Raw genomic sequence first — 17178 nt, forward strand, 5'->3', positions numbered from 1 at the left:
GTTCAGGAAAGAAACACCCAAGTTTCTATGTGACTTTACCATGCTGTGTAAGTTCTCTTAGACCCACTAACCCACTGGAAGTGAAGGAGAGGAGCCAGCAGGCTGAAGTGGACAGGCCTTGCAGGGGACAGAGGCAGCCACATACAGAGTGTTTATGACCTGTCTGCGTGCGTACTATTTCATATAAACTCCCACAAACCACCCTAGAGTCAACTTCCCTACAAAATGACTCCAGACTGTGGGAACTGAAAATCTCTAACAAAGGTATTCAGAATCTCAGGTCTAAAGCATTCCCAAGTATGCTTGAAACGAAAAAGTTTTCATCATTCGAAATGGGAGGATTGGAATACCCAGCCTTTCATGAAATACTATTTTTGACAATATATTTTCAAAACTATAGCTGATGTAAACACAGACATTCAAGTATAGGTAGTCAAATCTACTAATGTTTGTTATTATGATATTGTTATAATCTTATGATCAAGATACCCTTTTAACTGTTGTTGTTATTAAGTCGTGTTCAGCTCTTTGCGACCTCATGGACTGCAGCACGCCAGGCTCCTCTGTCCTCCACTATCTCCCAAGTTTGCTCAGATTCATGTCCACCGAATAGGTGATGCTAACCATCTCATCCGCTGTTGCCCTCGTCTCTTCTTGCTCTCAGTTGTGCCTAGTATCAGCGTCTTTTCCAATGAGTTGGTTCTTCACATCAGGTGACCAAAGTGTTGGAATTTCAGCTTCAGCATCAGTCCTCCCAATGAATATTCAGGACTGATTTCCTTTAGGATGGACTAGTTGGATCTCCTTGCAGTCCAAGGGACTCTCAAGAGTCTTCTCCAACACCACAATTCAAAAGCATCAATTCTTCAGTGCTCAGCTTTCTTTATGGTCCAACTCTCACATCTGTACATGACTACTGGAAAAACCATAGCTTTGACTATATGGATCTTTGTCAGCAAAGTGATGTCTCTGCTTTTTAATATGCTATCTAGGTTGGTCATAGCTTTCCTATGCTTGACTAAGGAGCAAGCATCTTTTAATTTCATGGCTGCAGTCACCATCCACAGAGATTTTGGAGCCCCCCCAAAATGAAATCTGTCACCCTTTTAATTTACATCACATTAACAACTCAATAAAAAACAATAACAACTTATCAAGTGTGCAACATTTGGAATTTGGAATCAGAAAAGGAGACGTGCTTTTGCTAAATTGTAAGACAAAGTAGATAATTACTCATGTTCTGGGTAAAAGCCTTATCACTAATTCCAAGAAATATTACAGATGCATTTACCCTTTGATCCAGCAATCCCACTTCCAGGAACCTACCCTAAAGATACACTGGAGAGATAAAAATGCCGTATGCACAAGGCCTGTTTGTAAAAGAGGGACAGCACATGCCCAGTTCTTTCTACTTTTACATGCATTTGCACGTATTCATAATACAAAGTTTAAAAACAATCTTTCTCAGTCTCTGTAATATATCTACTGAATATATCTACCAAGTGTTCAGTCGCTCAGCTATGTCCAGCTCTTCGCAGTCCCATGGACTGTAGCCTATCAGGCTCCTATGTCTATGGGATTCTTCAGGCAAGAATACTGGAGTGGGCTGCCATTTCCTCCTCCATATCTATCAAGTCTTTTCTACAAATCACTAACGAACGTCTATTTAAACTGGCAAAGGCAATTACAGAGGAAAATGGAAGAAACTATAGCACGTTCTGTCTAAAAGAAAGCACAAGTTATTTTCTGTAATTAACTAATTTGTAAGGAGAAAGATAAGGAGAAAGCACAGTAGATGTGAGAGAGGGAAAAATTGCTAATTTTGGCTAACCAGGATAAAGAACTAAGTTAAATATGCATTGATTTCATTCACTGAAAAGAACTTAAAATTTTTTAATTTGTTAGTTATACCTCTCTAATAAAATTTATAGACTATGAAAGACTATAATACAATATTTTACATAATTATATGCTGAATATGATTTATTGTATTTGGGATACCTTGCAAATTAAATTAAACCTTGAAAAAAAGAACTCTCGTTTCAAGTCACATAGTTATTCATTTCTTAAATATTCAGTTTGATTTGAATAATGCTAATTTAAATAATACTGCTAAGAGGCGTGTACATCCAAGCAACACAGATGACTGAAAAATAGAAGCGGAGCCAGGCCTACAGGGGTCAAGTTCCAGATTTTCCCAAACCAGATGGACAATTTGTGTGGGGCAAATTATTCAGTCTCCTGGAGGCTGCCTTCTCATCTGTAAAATGGGAACACTAATACCCACCTCAAAAGGCTGTGGAGAAGTGACATGAATTAATATATCCAAAATACCTACTGCAAAGGCCAACACCTATCCAATTAATAAATGGTCGTCTCAGGTATTATAGTGAATATCAGTGTTAAGTGTTAATATAGCAGAAGCTCCTTAAGGATGACTTGCAGTTTGCTTTCAACAGTACTCGCAAAGACTAAATTCTGAGACGAGGTTTTGATGTCCCAGATTAACAGAACTGTCTTACTTGTCAGTGCCTCCAGCAGATGGTTTCTGCTTATAGTGATTTACTCTCTGATCTGTTGATTAATGGGACTATATTAATATAAAGAATAGGAAAGTCTGAAGAAGGTATATTCAGGTTTTTAAAAAGTTAAGCTGTCAAACGACAGACTGAACTGCCAAGCAAAATTTAAAATGAGAAATAAGAACTCTTGTTGGTTAATGTATAAAAAAGCAGACAATCCTCTCATACAAGAGACAACTAGATTTCAACCTACATTTTACATTAAAATCCCATAACACTTCCCTAGAACTGAAATGGAAATTGGTCGTGCATGTCAACAATGGATCTATTATGAATTTAACTCCAAAGCACATTGCTTGTCTTCTCGAGAATACACGTGAGCAAGCTGCAGCCTCCAGACATTTGTTCTGAGCCCTGTTGCTGACCTTGTGCAGTGAAGATCACCTTTGGGGGTAAGAAAGGAGTCATTTTTAAAGCATAAATTCCTTCTGCTTATTAAGGAATGTACACCAAAGAACATTTAGTATAAAAGTATAAAAAGGAAAAAAAATCATCACCCCATCACTCAGGGAAAAAAAAAAGATAACTCTTGGTACACTTCACTCTTCTTTGCATAGATTTTTGTCTGTTTAGTTGGAAAATACAACATATCCAGTTTGATATCCTGATTCTGCCTTTTAATATAATACTCAAACATCTCCCATGCTGTTACCTAAAACAGAAGCATCTTTGAAGATTACAAAGCTTTCCCTCACATGAGGTGCCACAGTTTTCTGGTTATGTCCCTACTGGTTACTTTTGCTTTTGTATTTTCTATACAATTTTTCTCCAGTACCTGTAATTCTGTAAGGAATTCCCTTATTCACATGCATTTTTCTGTATCTACACTCAGAACAGCAACATAATGGTGTCTGTTCACTGCATTCTGTCCCCCTAGTCCAACCACAATATTGAAAAAACTTTCATATTAGCAAGAATTTTAAGAATATCGGCCTCCAGAAATTATTTGATTCTCTTCTCCCCAATTTATGATAACCCAAGCGCAGCATAATTAAAACATCCCAAATCTTCCTAGTCCCTTGGACAGCAAGGAGATCAAACCCATCAATCCTAAAGGAAATCAGTCCTGAATGTTCATCAGAAGGACTGATGTTGAAGCTGAAGTTCCAATACTTTGGTCACCTGATGTGAAGAACTGACTCCTTGGAAAAGACCCTGATGCTGGGAAAGATTGAAGGCAGGAGGAGAAGGGAGCGACAGAGGATGAGATGGTTGGATGGCATCACCGACTCACTGGACATGAGTTTGAACAAGCTCTGGGAGACAGTGAAGGACACGCTGTCATGACAAGGATGAGTTATCATCCATGGTCTCCCTGGCAGTATTGAGGCCAGTGAGTGGACACTGCGGTCTGACACTTTAGAATGGCTGATGGACGGTCACGGCGCTCATCACGCCCTTCTTTTGAGCTGAGAGCCACACCACCGGCTCCCTGTCTGACCAGGCGGCCTGTTTCTCTGAGGCCCAGTCATCTCTGTCACTGGGCAAACAGCTCAACGCTATGCACCAGAAGCTTAAGACTCTGAGCCCTAAGCTTCTGGCAACTCACCCTGGAGGGAAAGTCATTTAATATTTTAAAAATCTGAACACCACGTGCCCAGTCTGTACGAGGGTGGCAAACCCAAAGAACAGCATGTGGCAGTAATACTGTGGCCTTCGAAGACCCAGAGGAGGTTTGTCTCAAAGCTGTCTTGCCTAAGTATCCCCCAACTAAGCCACAGCCCTGGAGTGCCAGCTCCAGGTAGGGGGCACACGCGTGCCAACACGGCAAGCTCTGAAAGAGAAGCAGCAACTCAGAGCTTCCTATGGGATCACTTCTGCTTCTCCCTTCCTCTCCCACCATCCTCTAAGTGCATATGAAAGTGGGAACACCACAGCCCCCTGCATTCAGGCCATGCCACTCACCAGCTCTCTTACGACCTTTTTTCTATTTCTTGGTGTGATTTTATCGTGCTTTGGTTTATTTTCATTTTCGAAAAGAATGCTATAAAGAAACATCCAATCTAAGTATGAAAAAAAAAAAAGTTAGAAGTTTCCAAAACTCAAACTTTACTCTTAATCAAGAAAAGAAAACTCCTGAGCAGGCCCCTTTATTCCGCGCCCCCCCGCCACCCTTTTCTAAAAATAGAAGTTTAGAAGCCTGAAGTTGTATAAAAAGCAACGACTTCAAATGCACCCTTTAAGATACAGTAGTCATCAGATTTATTCTTGGAAAGCTGCATAGGTCAAGAATACCTAGAATAACCTGGTTTCTATTTAAAATACCCTGATCACTTTGTAACTTAAGAGAAAAAGATTATTTAAAGGGATTATTCACAATGTAGGCATCTCCCAATATGTATATCTCACATGGAGCTGGTGATAATTACCCTGAAGGACAGGAAAAAGAGATTGCTTTCCACAGACATGTGAAAATGTATCCAGGCTGGAGAAGAAACAAACAGATGCAACATGAAGATAGTACCCTCTCCCGACTCCAAGGAAAAGATGGTAACTGTGAAATGATTTGCTAAATCCCAACAAAATAAGAAAGGTAATTTTAAAGGAACATTTACATGCTGCAGACTTAAAACGGCTTAACCAACGGAATTTGACAGCCAAAATGAATTCCGTTTTCAAGAGTTAGCCATGAGGAAAAGCGGTTCTGGCCAAAGATGAGTAATGCATATTGGCTGAAATCAGCTGCCAGGGTTCTAACTAGCAGGAGAGAAGCTTTTACGAGGCATTTTATTTCTACAACTGTAAGAAGAGGGTCACTACAGAGTTACTTAACACACAAATATTGCTTTCTATTTTGTTCCTAGGCACCACTGGGGAATGAAATAGTGATTTAAATGTGCCAGAAATCGACTATTTATAGGTATAGAATTCTGATACAGGCAATGTTCTACTAGAAAAAAGAAAAAGGGATTAAAAAAAAAAAAACAGGAGGTTTTGCCTTACTAGGAGCTTATGAGCAAAGAAGGAGGGGAAGTTAGTAATAAGCTTCGGTTCTAAGCACGTCAGGGAGGGGCCTGCCCCCTCTCAGCCCCTGATCAAGAGTGTTTGCTGTGCTGGACTGGATGCCATTGTAAACTGAGGGCAGAGAGAGAGATGAGAGTCACTGAAAGTATCCAGGTGGCACAGCCTCCACAGGGGCCAAGGAATCGTGTGTGGTTTCGGTTTTGGTTTGACAAGCTCTCTCTATCTCAGAGTTTTAGCAAACTGTTTTCCGGTCCACTGCGGACATTTCTTCCTGGATTCAACTGGCGTTTACTGATCACCTACAACTGTGCACGCCTGGGCTACAACTCACCAACATCGGCTACAAGTCACCAACGTCAGAGACAAGTCACCAATGTCAGCTACTCGTCACCAATGTCTACTGCAATTCACCAAGGTCGGCTATAACTCACCAAGGTCGGCTATAACTCACCAACGTCAGCTACAACTCACCAACGTCGGCTACAACTCACCAATGTCGGCTACAATGTTGGCTACAACTCACTAACGTTGGCTACAACTCACCAATGTCCAGGCAAAAGATACTGTCACACTTTGTGGGATGATTTCAACAATCCTACAATTGCTTCAGTGTTGTTCTAAGCTTGGGTTCTCTGCCAATATTAAGAGAGCAACGTATCTCCTGGAGCAAGAATCTGCCGTGAACGACCATGTGATCCTACAATCCCACTCCTGGGCATATGTCCAGAGAAAACCATAATTCAAAAAGACACATGCAGCCCAGTGTCCAGATCAGCACTGTGTACAACAGCCAAGACAGTGAAGCAACCTAGATGTCTCAGCAGAGGAGTGCGTAAAGACGGTGCGGCACATTGTATACAGGGGAGCATTGCTCAGCCATACATAAAGGACGAAACCATGCCACTTGCAGCAACGTGGATGAACCCAGGGATGATCAAACTGAGTGAAGTAAGTCAGACGGAGAAAGACAAACACCACAGGCTATCACTTACATGTGGAATCCAAGAACAAATACAGATGAACTTATTTACAAAACAGAAATAGACGCACAGACATAGAAAACAAACTTATGATTCCTAAAGGGGAAAAGAGGGAGAGGGATAAATTAGGTGGTTGGGATTAACATATACAACTTATTGTGGTTGTTCGGTCGCTAAGTCGTGTCCAACTCTCTGCGACCCCACGGACTGCAGCACACCAGGCTCCTCTGTCCTCCACTATCTCCTGCAGTTTGCTCACATTCATTTCCATTGAGCTGCTGATGCTGTCTAACCATCTCATCTGTCTATAAAATAAATAACCAACAAGGACCTACTGTACATACAGCCAGAGAACTATACTCAGTATTCTGTGACATCCTATAAGAGCTTCCCAGCTGAGGCACCCGTAAAGAATCTGCCTGCCAAGGCAGGAGACCCAGGTTCTAGCCCTGGTTCGGGAAGATCCCCTGGAGAAGGAAGTAAGAGCAACCTGCTCCAGTATCTGTGCCTGGAAAATTCCATAGACAGAGGAGCCTGGCAGGCTACAGTTCATGGGATCGCAAAGAGTCCAACACAAGCACACACACACATAAGAGAGAAGAGTCTGAAAAAGAATAGATACATGTACGTGTATATTCTTCCCAGGTGGTGCTAGTGGCAAAGAACCCATCTGCCAACTCAGGGAACGGGGATTTGATCCCTGGGTCGGGAAGATCCACTGCAGAAGGAAACGACGAGCCACTCTAGTAATCTTCCCTGGAGAATCCCACAGACAGAGGAGCCTGGCGGGCTGCAGTCCATGGGGTCGCAGAGAGTCAGGCATGACTGAAGCAATTTAGTATGCACGCGTGTATATATATAACTGAAGTACTTTGTTGTACGCCTGGGACTAACACAACATTGTAAATTAACTGTACTTCGACTTTTTAGAAAAGAATACTTAAAATAAGAAAAAACCAAAATGCACCACTGCCGAGCCCGCTGCTGCTCCCGTGCATCTCCAACGCCCACCTTTGGTAGGTCCTTTCCTGGTGAGCACGGCCTGCTGCTCCTCGGTGATGTTCAGCCTCCGAACCACATCGGCCAGGGCCGACTTGAGCAGCTGGATGTCGTCCTCCTGCATCTGGACTCGCTGCTCCAGGGAGGCGATGCGGTCTGTCACCTCCATGCTGCTGGCAGCAGAAGCGCTGTCATCTAGACCGGGGAAAAAAGGAGCAACTGAGTCTCAACTGCTGCCCAGAGAAGTCAGACCCAGAGACACACACCAGCACGCGGCCATCACGCAGTGATATCTAAAAACTAGAGACCACGGCTTCCCTGCTGGCTCAGTCAGTAAAGAATCTGCCCGCAGTGCAGGAGACCCACCTGAGTGCAGGAGACCCGGGTTCAACCCCTGGGTCAGGAAGATCCCCTTGAGGAGGAAATGGCGACCTGCTCTAGTACTCTTGCCTGGAAATCCCATGGACAGAGGAGCCTGGTGGGCTACAGTCCACGGGGTCACAAAGAATCAGACACAACTGAGCAACCAAACCACCACCACCAGAGACCATGGCAGACTTGTGTGAAGCCTTTTATTACAAGGAACTACAGTGCTTCATTCTGCTACCGTCTTTCCATTCTCTAGATTTGTGCTTTTCATTTTTTTAAACTGTGGTTTTAATTGCCATGATATTTTTCTAGAGCCAGGCCATTTTCTTTGCATGGTATTAGAGAACCCTAGAAGTAGAGTGGATATTAGCCTACGTCTAGTACAACTTCCCACAGGTGGTGGAAATCTGCTGCCCAGCCTCTGGCTTTTGTTCCAACAATGCTACTGACAGGTCCACGCAATGACTACCCACCAGTCAAGACTTTAAAGGATTGGCTAATCTGACAAAGAGGCTTCCCAGGTGACTCAGTGGTAAGGAATCTGCCTGCCAGGAGATGCAGGTTTGAACCCTGGGTTGGGAAGATCCCCTGGAGAGGGAAATGAAAACTCACTCCAGTATTCTTGCCTGGGAAATCCCATGGACAGAGGAGGCTGGCAGGCTGCAGTCCATGGGGTCACAAAAAGTCGGACAACACAATTTAGCAACTAAACAACAACAAACCTGATGAAGCAATCAGTTCAGTTCATTTGCTCAGTCACGCCTGACTCTTTGTGACCTCGTGGACTGCAACACGCCAGGCTTCCCTGTCCATCACCAACTTCTGGAGCTTGCTCAAACTCATGTCCATGGAGCTGGTGATGCCATCCAACCATCTCATCCTCTGTCGCCCCCTTCTCCTCCTGCCTTCAATCTTTCCCAGCATCAGGGTCTTTTCCGATGATCAGCTCTTCGCATCAGGTGGTCAAAGTATTGGAGCTTCAGCTTCAGCATCAGTCCTTCCAATGAATATTCAGGACTGATTTCCTTCACAATGGACTGGTTGGATCTCCTTGCACTCCAAAGGACTCTCAAGAGTCTTCTCCAGCACCACAGTTCAAAAGCATCAATTCTTCAGCGCTCAGCTTTCTTTACGGTCAGCTCTCACATCCATACACGACTACTGGAAAAACCATAGCTTTGACTAGATGGACCTTTGTCGGCAAAGTAATGTCTCTACTTTTTAACATGCTGTCTAGATTGGTCATAGCTTTTCTTCCAAGGAGCAAGCAACTTTTAATTTCATGGTTGCAGTCACCAACTGCAGTGATTTTGGAGCCCAAGAAAATAAAGTCTGTCAGTGTTTCCACTGTTTCCCCATCTATTTGCCATGAAGTGATGGGACTGGATGCCATGATCTTAATTTCTTGATTGTTGAGTTTTAAGCCAGCTTTTTCACTCTCCTCTTTCACTTTCATCAAGAGGCTCTTTGCTTTCTGCCATAAGGGTGGTGTCATCTGCATATCTGAGGTTACTGATATTTCTCCCACCAATCTTGATTCCAGCTTGTGCTTCATTCAGCCCAGCATTTTGCATGATATACTCTGCATATAAGTTAAATGAGCAGGGTGACAATATACAGCCTTGACAACTCATCATAGTTCTGTCTAGAATAGCTAATTCATAATTTCTTAGCAAGGTCCATCAGGGCCCTCCATGGTCCTCTTGGCCTCTCCAACTCATCTTACTCCCTTCTTCCCTTCTCTTTCTGAGTTCCTGTCAAACTACCCTTTCTCTCTTACTTAAAGGATTTGTATCTGCTGTTGCCTTTGCCTGAAGCGTTTCCATGACCAAGTTCTATTCTTTCAGTCTTGATTCAAGTGGGAGTTTTTCAGAGAATCTGGCTAATAACCTTTCCTAAAGTTGTTCTTTTCAGTCACATTCACCTTGTTTCTTTTCTTTTTTTTCTGGACATACCATGCCCTGGTGACTCAGCTGGTAAAGAATCCAAGACCTGGGTTTGATCCCTGGGTTGGGAAGATCCCCTGGAGAAAGGAAAGTCTACCCACTCCAGTATTCTGGCGTGGAGAATTTCACGGATGGTATAGTCCATGGGGGTTGCAAAGAGTCAGACATGACTGATCGACTTTCACTTTCACTTTATGTACAGAGGAGCCTGGTGAGCTTCAGTCCATAGGGTCACAAAGAATGGGATTCGAATGAAATGACTCCGCACGCATGCATGCAGTTTGCAGATGGCAGTTCCCCGCGCAGGGATCAAACCTGCAGCGGAAGCGTGCAGTCTTTATCACTGGACCGCCAAGGAAGTCACATCCATCTTATTTCTTTCTTTCATAGCATCACCATGAACTATAATCACCTTGCTTGTTTGCTCACTGTTTATGTCTCCTAACGAACATGTAAGCATCATGAATCTCTTCTGCTTCTGGGTATGATGACTTCTCTTGGATAGCACTCCCTGCAGAAAGGCACTGTTAAGCCTGCGAATCATATAAACAACAGAAGAAGCACTGGAGCATGGACACAAGCATACAGACTCCAGTGGGAGTTTGCACTCGCTTGGTGGAGGGAAGATGGGGCACTAGAAAAAAACCCCAGACTCCCTGTTTCATGATTTTTATGATTTCATGTTTCATGATTTCCGAGCTAAGCAGTAAACACACAGGTGGGTGAGGACACATGTGGAAAAACCTGCAGTCTTTTTGTCCTTAAAAAGTAAAAAAACGAAGTCTGAAAACTGTAAACACTGGCTTGAGTGGGGAAATCCCAAATGAAAAAAGCTAGAGGTGGGCGGGATCCCCAAACTCTGTCTCTTCATTTCTGACTGAAAATCATGATATAAAATAGCACTGAAAAATTCATTAGATATTAGTGTTTGATTAATAACGTGTTTTCTAAGCCATAAAATAATCTGCTTATGGAAAGTGAAAGTGAAATTTGCTCAGTCGTGTCCAACTCTTTGTGACCCCATGGACTACACAGTCCATGGAAAGAATTCTCCAGGCCAGAATACTGGAGTGGGTAGCCTTTCCCTTGTCCAGGGGATCTTCCCAACCCAGGGATTGAACCCAGGTCTCCCACATTGCAGATGGATTCTTAACCAGCTGAACCACAAGGGAAGCCCAAGAATACTGAAGTGGGGGTAGCCTATCCCTTCTCCAGGAGATCTTCGTGACCCAGGAATCGAACTGGGGCCTCCTGCGTTGCAGGCAGATTCTTTACCAACTGAGCTATCAGGGAAGCTCCCAATCAGCTTATAGAATCATATTTTTTGAGTTGTCCGAGTGGACGGCAGCTTTGAGCAGGGCGCCACATCCATCGGTGGGACCTGAACACACAGAATGTGCTGGTCAGCACAGCCCTGGACGGGAATCAGTCAGCCTCTGTCGTTCAACCTTGTGTCTTATAATCAATATCACATAATCCAGCATGTAAGGCAGGCAGCTATATATCTGCTGCTCTATATTGTCAACATTTATGATGCAAAACAGCATTCCAGTGGCCTGTTTGTGCATGCATGTGTTCTAAGTCGCTTTAGTCGTGTCCAACTCTGTGTGAGCCTATGGACTTCAGCCCGCCAGGCTCCTCTGTCCATGGGATTCTGCAGGCCAGAATACTGGAGCGGGTAGATGTTCCCTTCTCCGGGTGATCTTCCCAACCCGGGGATCGAACTCCGGTCTCCTGAACTGCAGGTGGATTCTTTACCATCTGAGCCACCAGGGAAGCCCAAGAACCTCTGTATCTGCCTTCAAATACAAGTGATCAAAACCTTAAATGTCTGATCTTCTAAGAGGACCTCCATCTGTGAGACTGGCTGAAGTTCTCCCCAGGCTACATAATCCCAGTGCTTATCAGATCCTGCCAGCACCACAGCCTTCATCGCTGTGGAATGTCTTCTGCTGCTACGGGCAGTGACCCTCGAGATCAGACTCAGGCTTCTTGGCAGCTGCCTGGAGTTCTTAACCTTGTGCACAGAAAAGGCCAGTGTTGTTCGAACGACTTACCATGCCAATTCAGCTGGGGCCAAGCTGATTAGCATAATGAGCAACAAAACCCCAAGCTCGGTTTAACCAACACAAACCATTTCCAACCTCTGCGCATGGCACAGCACAGGATGGGCGATTGCATCTGAATTCCATCAAAGGAAACCTCATGAGCCTGGGAATCCAGCCCACATGAAACCTTCACAGGTTATTTATTTAAGTAATTTTCATTCTAAGGCCTCTAAAGTTCGTCTACAGAGGTCGTTAAGATGGTGTTAACAAGAGGGCAGCTTGATCGGTTTTCAAAGTTTTCGCATTCTTTCAAGCATCACTGCACTCTGGGGTGTGTTAGGGGAAGCTTGGGAAAAAATGATATTCTCTGTATTATTACCTCTTGAGTTTTTACCCAGAACTGGCTGTGGCGCTGCTCATTTCCTCAGCAAGTCCCGGGGATCTATTTACACAGGGCGGGCAGGGTGTCCCTTTATCTCAGTGTGGGTAACCATCCCTCAGATGGCGGTAATGCTGTGTGCGAGGGGGTGGACAGGATTTATCATGAAGTAGGGAGAGGACCTCAGGGCAGATGTCTCAGCGGGCCAGCTGCTCTAGAAGACACTCTGCCAGCCACAGACCTTCCTGGGGCTGCAAGTCCAGCCTCCTGGCATTCTGTCAAGGTCTGAACACAGTTCAGAAGACTGGTTCTTGGAAAAGATCAGGGTTACCTGCACTGGACTGTCTGGGTCCTGGGGCTTCTGAGAGGACACTGACCTGGGATTCAAACTCAGCAGGGCTCAGCTCCTGGGTCTGGCACTTATGAACTGTGTGAGCTTGGCCAACGGGACTTGAGCCCTCCAGGAATAACACCATAACCTGTCTTCTGAAGTTCTTGTGAGGTCAGAGGTTAATGTATACGAAACATCAAACAGGATGATGGCAAATGGGTGCTCAACACAAATGGTAGTTTAGTATTTTTTCACTTGTTTGTATTGCTTTATGGTCTTTAACTTTTTATTTTGTGTTGGGGTATAGCCAATTAACAATGTTGTGATAGTTTCGGGTGACCAGCCAAGGAACTCAGTCATGCATATACATGTATCCATCCTCTCCCAAACTCCCCTCCCATCCAGGCTGCCGCATAACATTGAGCAGAGTTCCATGCACTACCCAGTAGGTCCTTGATGGCTATCCATTTTAAATACAGCAGTGTGTACATGTCCATCCCAAATTCCCTAGGTAGTCTAGGATTTCTATAGTTCATTGCTGCTAATATTGTTTATCACAGCAAAGAGCAAACACTGAAGACAGTGAAATCAACTTTACTAAGTTATTGAACACATCCTGGAAGTACGTGCAGCGCTTGCCCCATGAGACAGGCTGAGACGAAAGTAAAAAGTACCATTGCTGGCTCTGCAGCACCTTAACCAAGTTGAGGAAATGTGACATAAGCTGGAATGAAGAACGGTTTCGTAAAAGTCCTCTGCCATGACAGTAGGGCTTCCCTGGTGGCTCAGACGGTAAAGAATCCGCCTGCGATGCAGGAGACCCAGGTTCGATCCCTGGGTTGGGAACATCCTCTGGAGAAGGAAATAGCAACCCACTTCAGTATTCTTGCCTGGAAAATTCCATGGACAGAGGAGCCTGGCGGGCTACTGTCCATGGTGTTGCAGAGTTGGACACGGTGAAGCGACTTAGCACGCTTGCAGGTGCTGTCATGGGAAAGTGTTAGTCACTCAGTCATGTCTGACTCTTTGCAACCCCATGGACTGTAGCCCACCAGGCTCCTCTGTCCATGGGATTCCCCAGGCAAGGATACTGGAGTGGGTTGCCATGCCCTACTCCATGGGATCTTCCCAACCCAGGGATCAAACCTGTGTCTCTACCATCTGAGCCAACAGGGAACCTTGACAGCACCTGACTGGTGGCCAAAACACGTACCGAGCATTCCATCCAGGGCTCTGTCTTGACTTGTTTCTCATAAGAACCTAGCCAAACGCCAGCTTCTTTCTGAGTCTCAGGTGATGTCACTAGGCCTGGTAGGTCCTATAGCACGCCTGGTTCCGTAGGTAAAAAGGTGACCTTGAGCTGTGCCCTTTACCTGGTCTTCATGCTGCTATTTGTGGCTATGACTTTCAAGCTTAATTACTGTTTACAGTAAGAAGTGGCACAAAAGATCTTCAGGTAACTTATCTGTTTTATTCTATTAAAAAGGCAAGGAAAGTATACTTTTTTCTTCATTCATATGATTATCTCATTACCTAGAGATAAAAACAAGACTCTTGACTCTAAATCTCCTGCTGATATGAAGGTCCTGCTGTTATCTGAATGATGTTCCAGGAGGTCAACGTGGGGCTATTCTTTAAAAGGTTAACTGAGAATCTGTCCCCTTTATTTTGAGGTGGCCTCTCTTTTCCTTAATTATTTAAAACATTAAGGATAGCACCAAACAGTAATAGCTACGTTCACTTCCCACCCACTATGTGTCAAAGCCTGGGTCTTATGGCGCATTATCTCCAACCCATAAGATGTCTTCTTTTCCGTTTTTTTTGGCCAGGCCCTGCTGCATGTGGAATCTTAGTTCCCATACCAGGGATGGAACCCATGTCCCCTGCATTAGAAGACTGGAGTCTTAACCACTGGACCACCAGGGAAGTGCTCATACAACTGGCTCCATCTGGGTGTCATGCCTGTTTCAGAGATGAGATTGAAGAAGTTAGGCTTCTCATGCACCTCATCTAAGTCATGCCGCGAACGCAGCAAGGCAAGGGCAAGCCTTTACACGGGACCCTGGAGTCCCTCCAATTGACAAGTACTCATTCCAGTAGGACGTGTGTGGTACTAAGCACAACATAAACGTATAATTTTTGCATCATTTTACCTTTTCCAAAATATTAGACAAATGCTATTTAGAAAAAGTCTAATAGGGTTCCAGTATTTTAGGAACCAATCATAGAAGCAATAAAGACTAACAACCACTCAATAATCTGTAGGTAGACATCACACGTAAAAGCTGGCTTTCTGTATCACGCACTATTTGCAGAAAAGTTATATCACTATGGCATTCACTCACAAAACAAATATGGAAATAGGCAGCGCAGACACACAGTGTATGCTCTGTCATTCTCAGGCCTGGATTTCAGCTCTACTGTCAGATGTGCGGCCCTGGACACCACCCCTGGCTGAAGGGTTCCAGCTCTATTTCACTTCTAAGACTCTGGCTTCTCCTTTGATCATCTGGGTAGGTCAGGAACTGAGTCTTGCTCATCCCAGGGCTGGACCTGCCATTTGAGCTCTGGCTCTGAAATTCATCACCTCATAGAAAATGACAAGAGCTGACCCTATACCATTAGTAAACCTGTTTCAAATGACATTGAGCTCATGTTTGTATACTTGACTATAGCCCCTGACTGATATAATATATATATATAAATCAGTCACTGCCACTGTGACTGATTAAAGGAGCTTCAGCAGAGTCTCTTGAATCTGGAAGGAAATTGTACCAAGATCTTTTATGAGTCTTGGGTTGTGAAACAGTGGCGCTGGACACCTGAAAAAACACATACGATCACCCTAAGACGTGATATGTGCCTCATTTGAATTTAGATGACACAGAGTTTAAAGCTAACAAACCTTCCACTAAATTCAACACGATGTTACTAAGCATTTTTTCTGGGCCAGACACTGTAACCTTCCTAACCTTAGGGCTCCCTACCTAGCAGAACAGAGACTGGTCAACAAATAACTACCCCAGAAAAACGGACACAGACCAGAGAGCAATTAAATTGTCCCCACCCCACCTCCATCATGCACTGGGCAAAAAGCCAGCTGGAGAAGTAATACAGGACTAGACAAATCTAGAGCAAAACACAGGTGGAGCGCAAAGAGCAGGGTTCTGGGGGAGCTGCTGGGTTTCAGTTAATGCATGACAGATGAAACAAAAGAGAAAGGATAAGAACAGTCGCTTATGGAAAGACCAGCCTTGATAGTCTCTGGTTGTGTATTTAGGAAATGTGTTGATTACTTTATCTTGAAATATGCTCTAATTTCATTTTGCCTAACGATAGTTACCAAGCCAGCAAAGACTTCCCACAGAGCCCTGAGATTTCTTGAAATCCTTAGAATGCTTATTTAACACTTAACACTTTGATATTCATTTCTAATACTATACACACTTACACACACACACACACACACACACGTGTAGACACACACCTGCATGCACACACATCCTTAACTTTGCAGAAGAAATTCTGTCTTGTTTCTGTTAGAAATTTAAAGACCTAGATACTGTAAAATGGTTAATACCTTTTCCATCCATTTTACGTTTTTTTTTTAACCCTGAATTTTCCAGATTTATTTAATAAATATCTTTGACAGCCTAGTACATATCAAGTATACATCAAGCCTGATTTTCACGTCAGAGAACATGACTTTAATGAGCACAGTTCATATAAAAGCAACACAAACCTGCAGGGGGTGAATTCTGCAAGGGAGGAAAGTATTTACAAGACATCCTTTGAGCAAACATCTTGAAGTCTCCCAGGACTATGGACCAGGATTACTAAACCTCAGTGTCCCCAAGAACATAAGCAAGCGATGATATTAAAATTGAGAAATTAATGTAGCAATTCTAAGATCTCTGACATCTAGTGTGGTCATAAAGGAATTCTCATCACATGGGGAAAAGTGAGGTTTCTGGTAAGAGACATCCCCACTGTACAGTTTTAAGACAAACAAGAGATGTTCCCAGCAATGTGTGAAGTGATCGGCCCTAAAACTTGAGCTTTGCTCTGAAGTTCAGAAGCACCACACTAAGGCAGGAATGGCATGTCCAGTCTTTGGGACAGCTGGGATGAGGGAGTGGGGGAAGGGGAGGAGGGGGAAGAGAGGGGAGGAGGGGGAAGAGAGGGGAGGAGGGGGAAGAGAGGGGAGGAGAGGGAAGGGGGGGGGGAGAGAGGGGAGGTGGGGAAGACAGGGGAGGGGGGACGGGAGAGGCGAGGAGGGGAGGAGAGAGAATCCGAGAGGAGGGAGAAGAAAAAAGACGAAAGCTTTGTAACAAAGCTCCTAGCAAGTCATGCAGGATCCCCAAATCCTTACCATAAAAGGCAAGATTAAAATTTTGGAGGTGGGGAAGGGGAGAGCAGACAGAATAACAAGCACAAGAGTGGGACTTGATGGAGATCTAAATCCAGAGCCTACGTTTCTATTTCACGCGGAGGCTAGTGCAGCATGCACTCACTGTATTTGCTGTACACCACTCCAGAAGAGGTCCTCATGCTGTACACCACTCCAGAAGAGGTCCTCA

General features: G+C 44.2%; 1 protein-coding gene across 6 annotated transcripts in view; it reads right to left on the reverse strand.

Moving 5' to 3' along the window:
- Positions 1–17178, reverse strand: part of EML1 (EMAP like 1) — a 192701-nt gene that overhangs the window by 75391 nt on the left and 100132 nt on the right. For 4 of the 6 annotated variants that reach the window (XM_040256956.1, XM_040256954.1, XM_040256953.1 and 1 more), the window contains exons 1-2: positions 13273–13376; positions 7538–7720 (exon numbers count right to left, since the gene is read on the reverse strand). In XM_040256956.1, the coding sequence (XP_040112890.1) occupies positions 7538–7720; positions 13273–13360 (271 nt within the window). In that variant the 5' untranslated portion in view covers positions 13361–13376. Of the gene's footprint in view, positions 1–7537; positions 7721–13272; positions 13377–17178 lie in introns of those variants that run through there. The other 2 variants (XM_040256958.1, XM_040256957.1) reach the window with 1 other exon arrangement.

Source organism: Oryx dammah, unplaced genomic scaffold, assembly GCF_014754425.2.
Source record: "Oryx dammah isolate SB20612 unplaced genomic scaffold, SCBI_Odam_1.1 HiC_scaffold_16, whole genome shotgun sequence".
In the NCBI taxonomy this organism is placed as follows: domain Eukaryota; kingdom Metazoa; phylum Chordata; class Mammalia; order Artiodactyla; family Bovidae; genus Oryx; species Oryx dammah.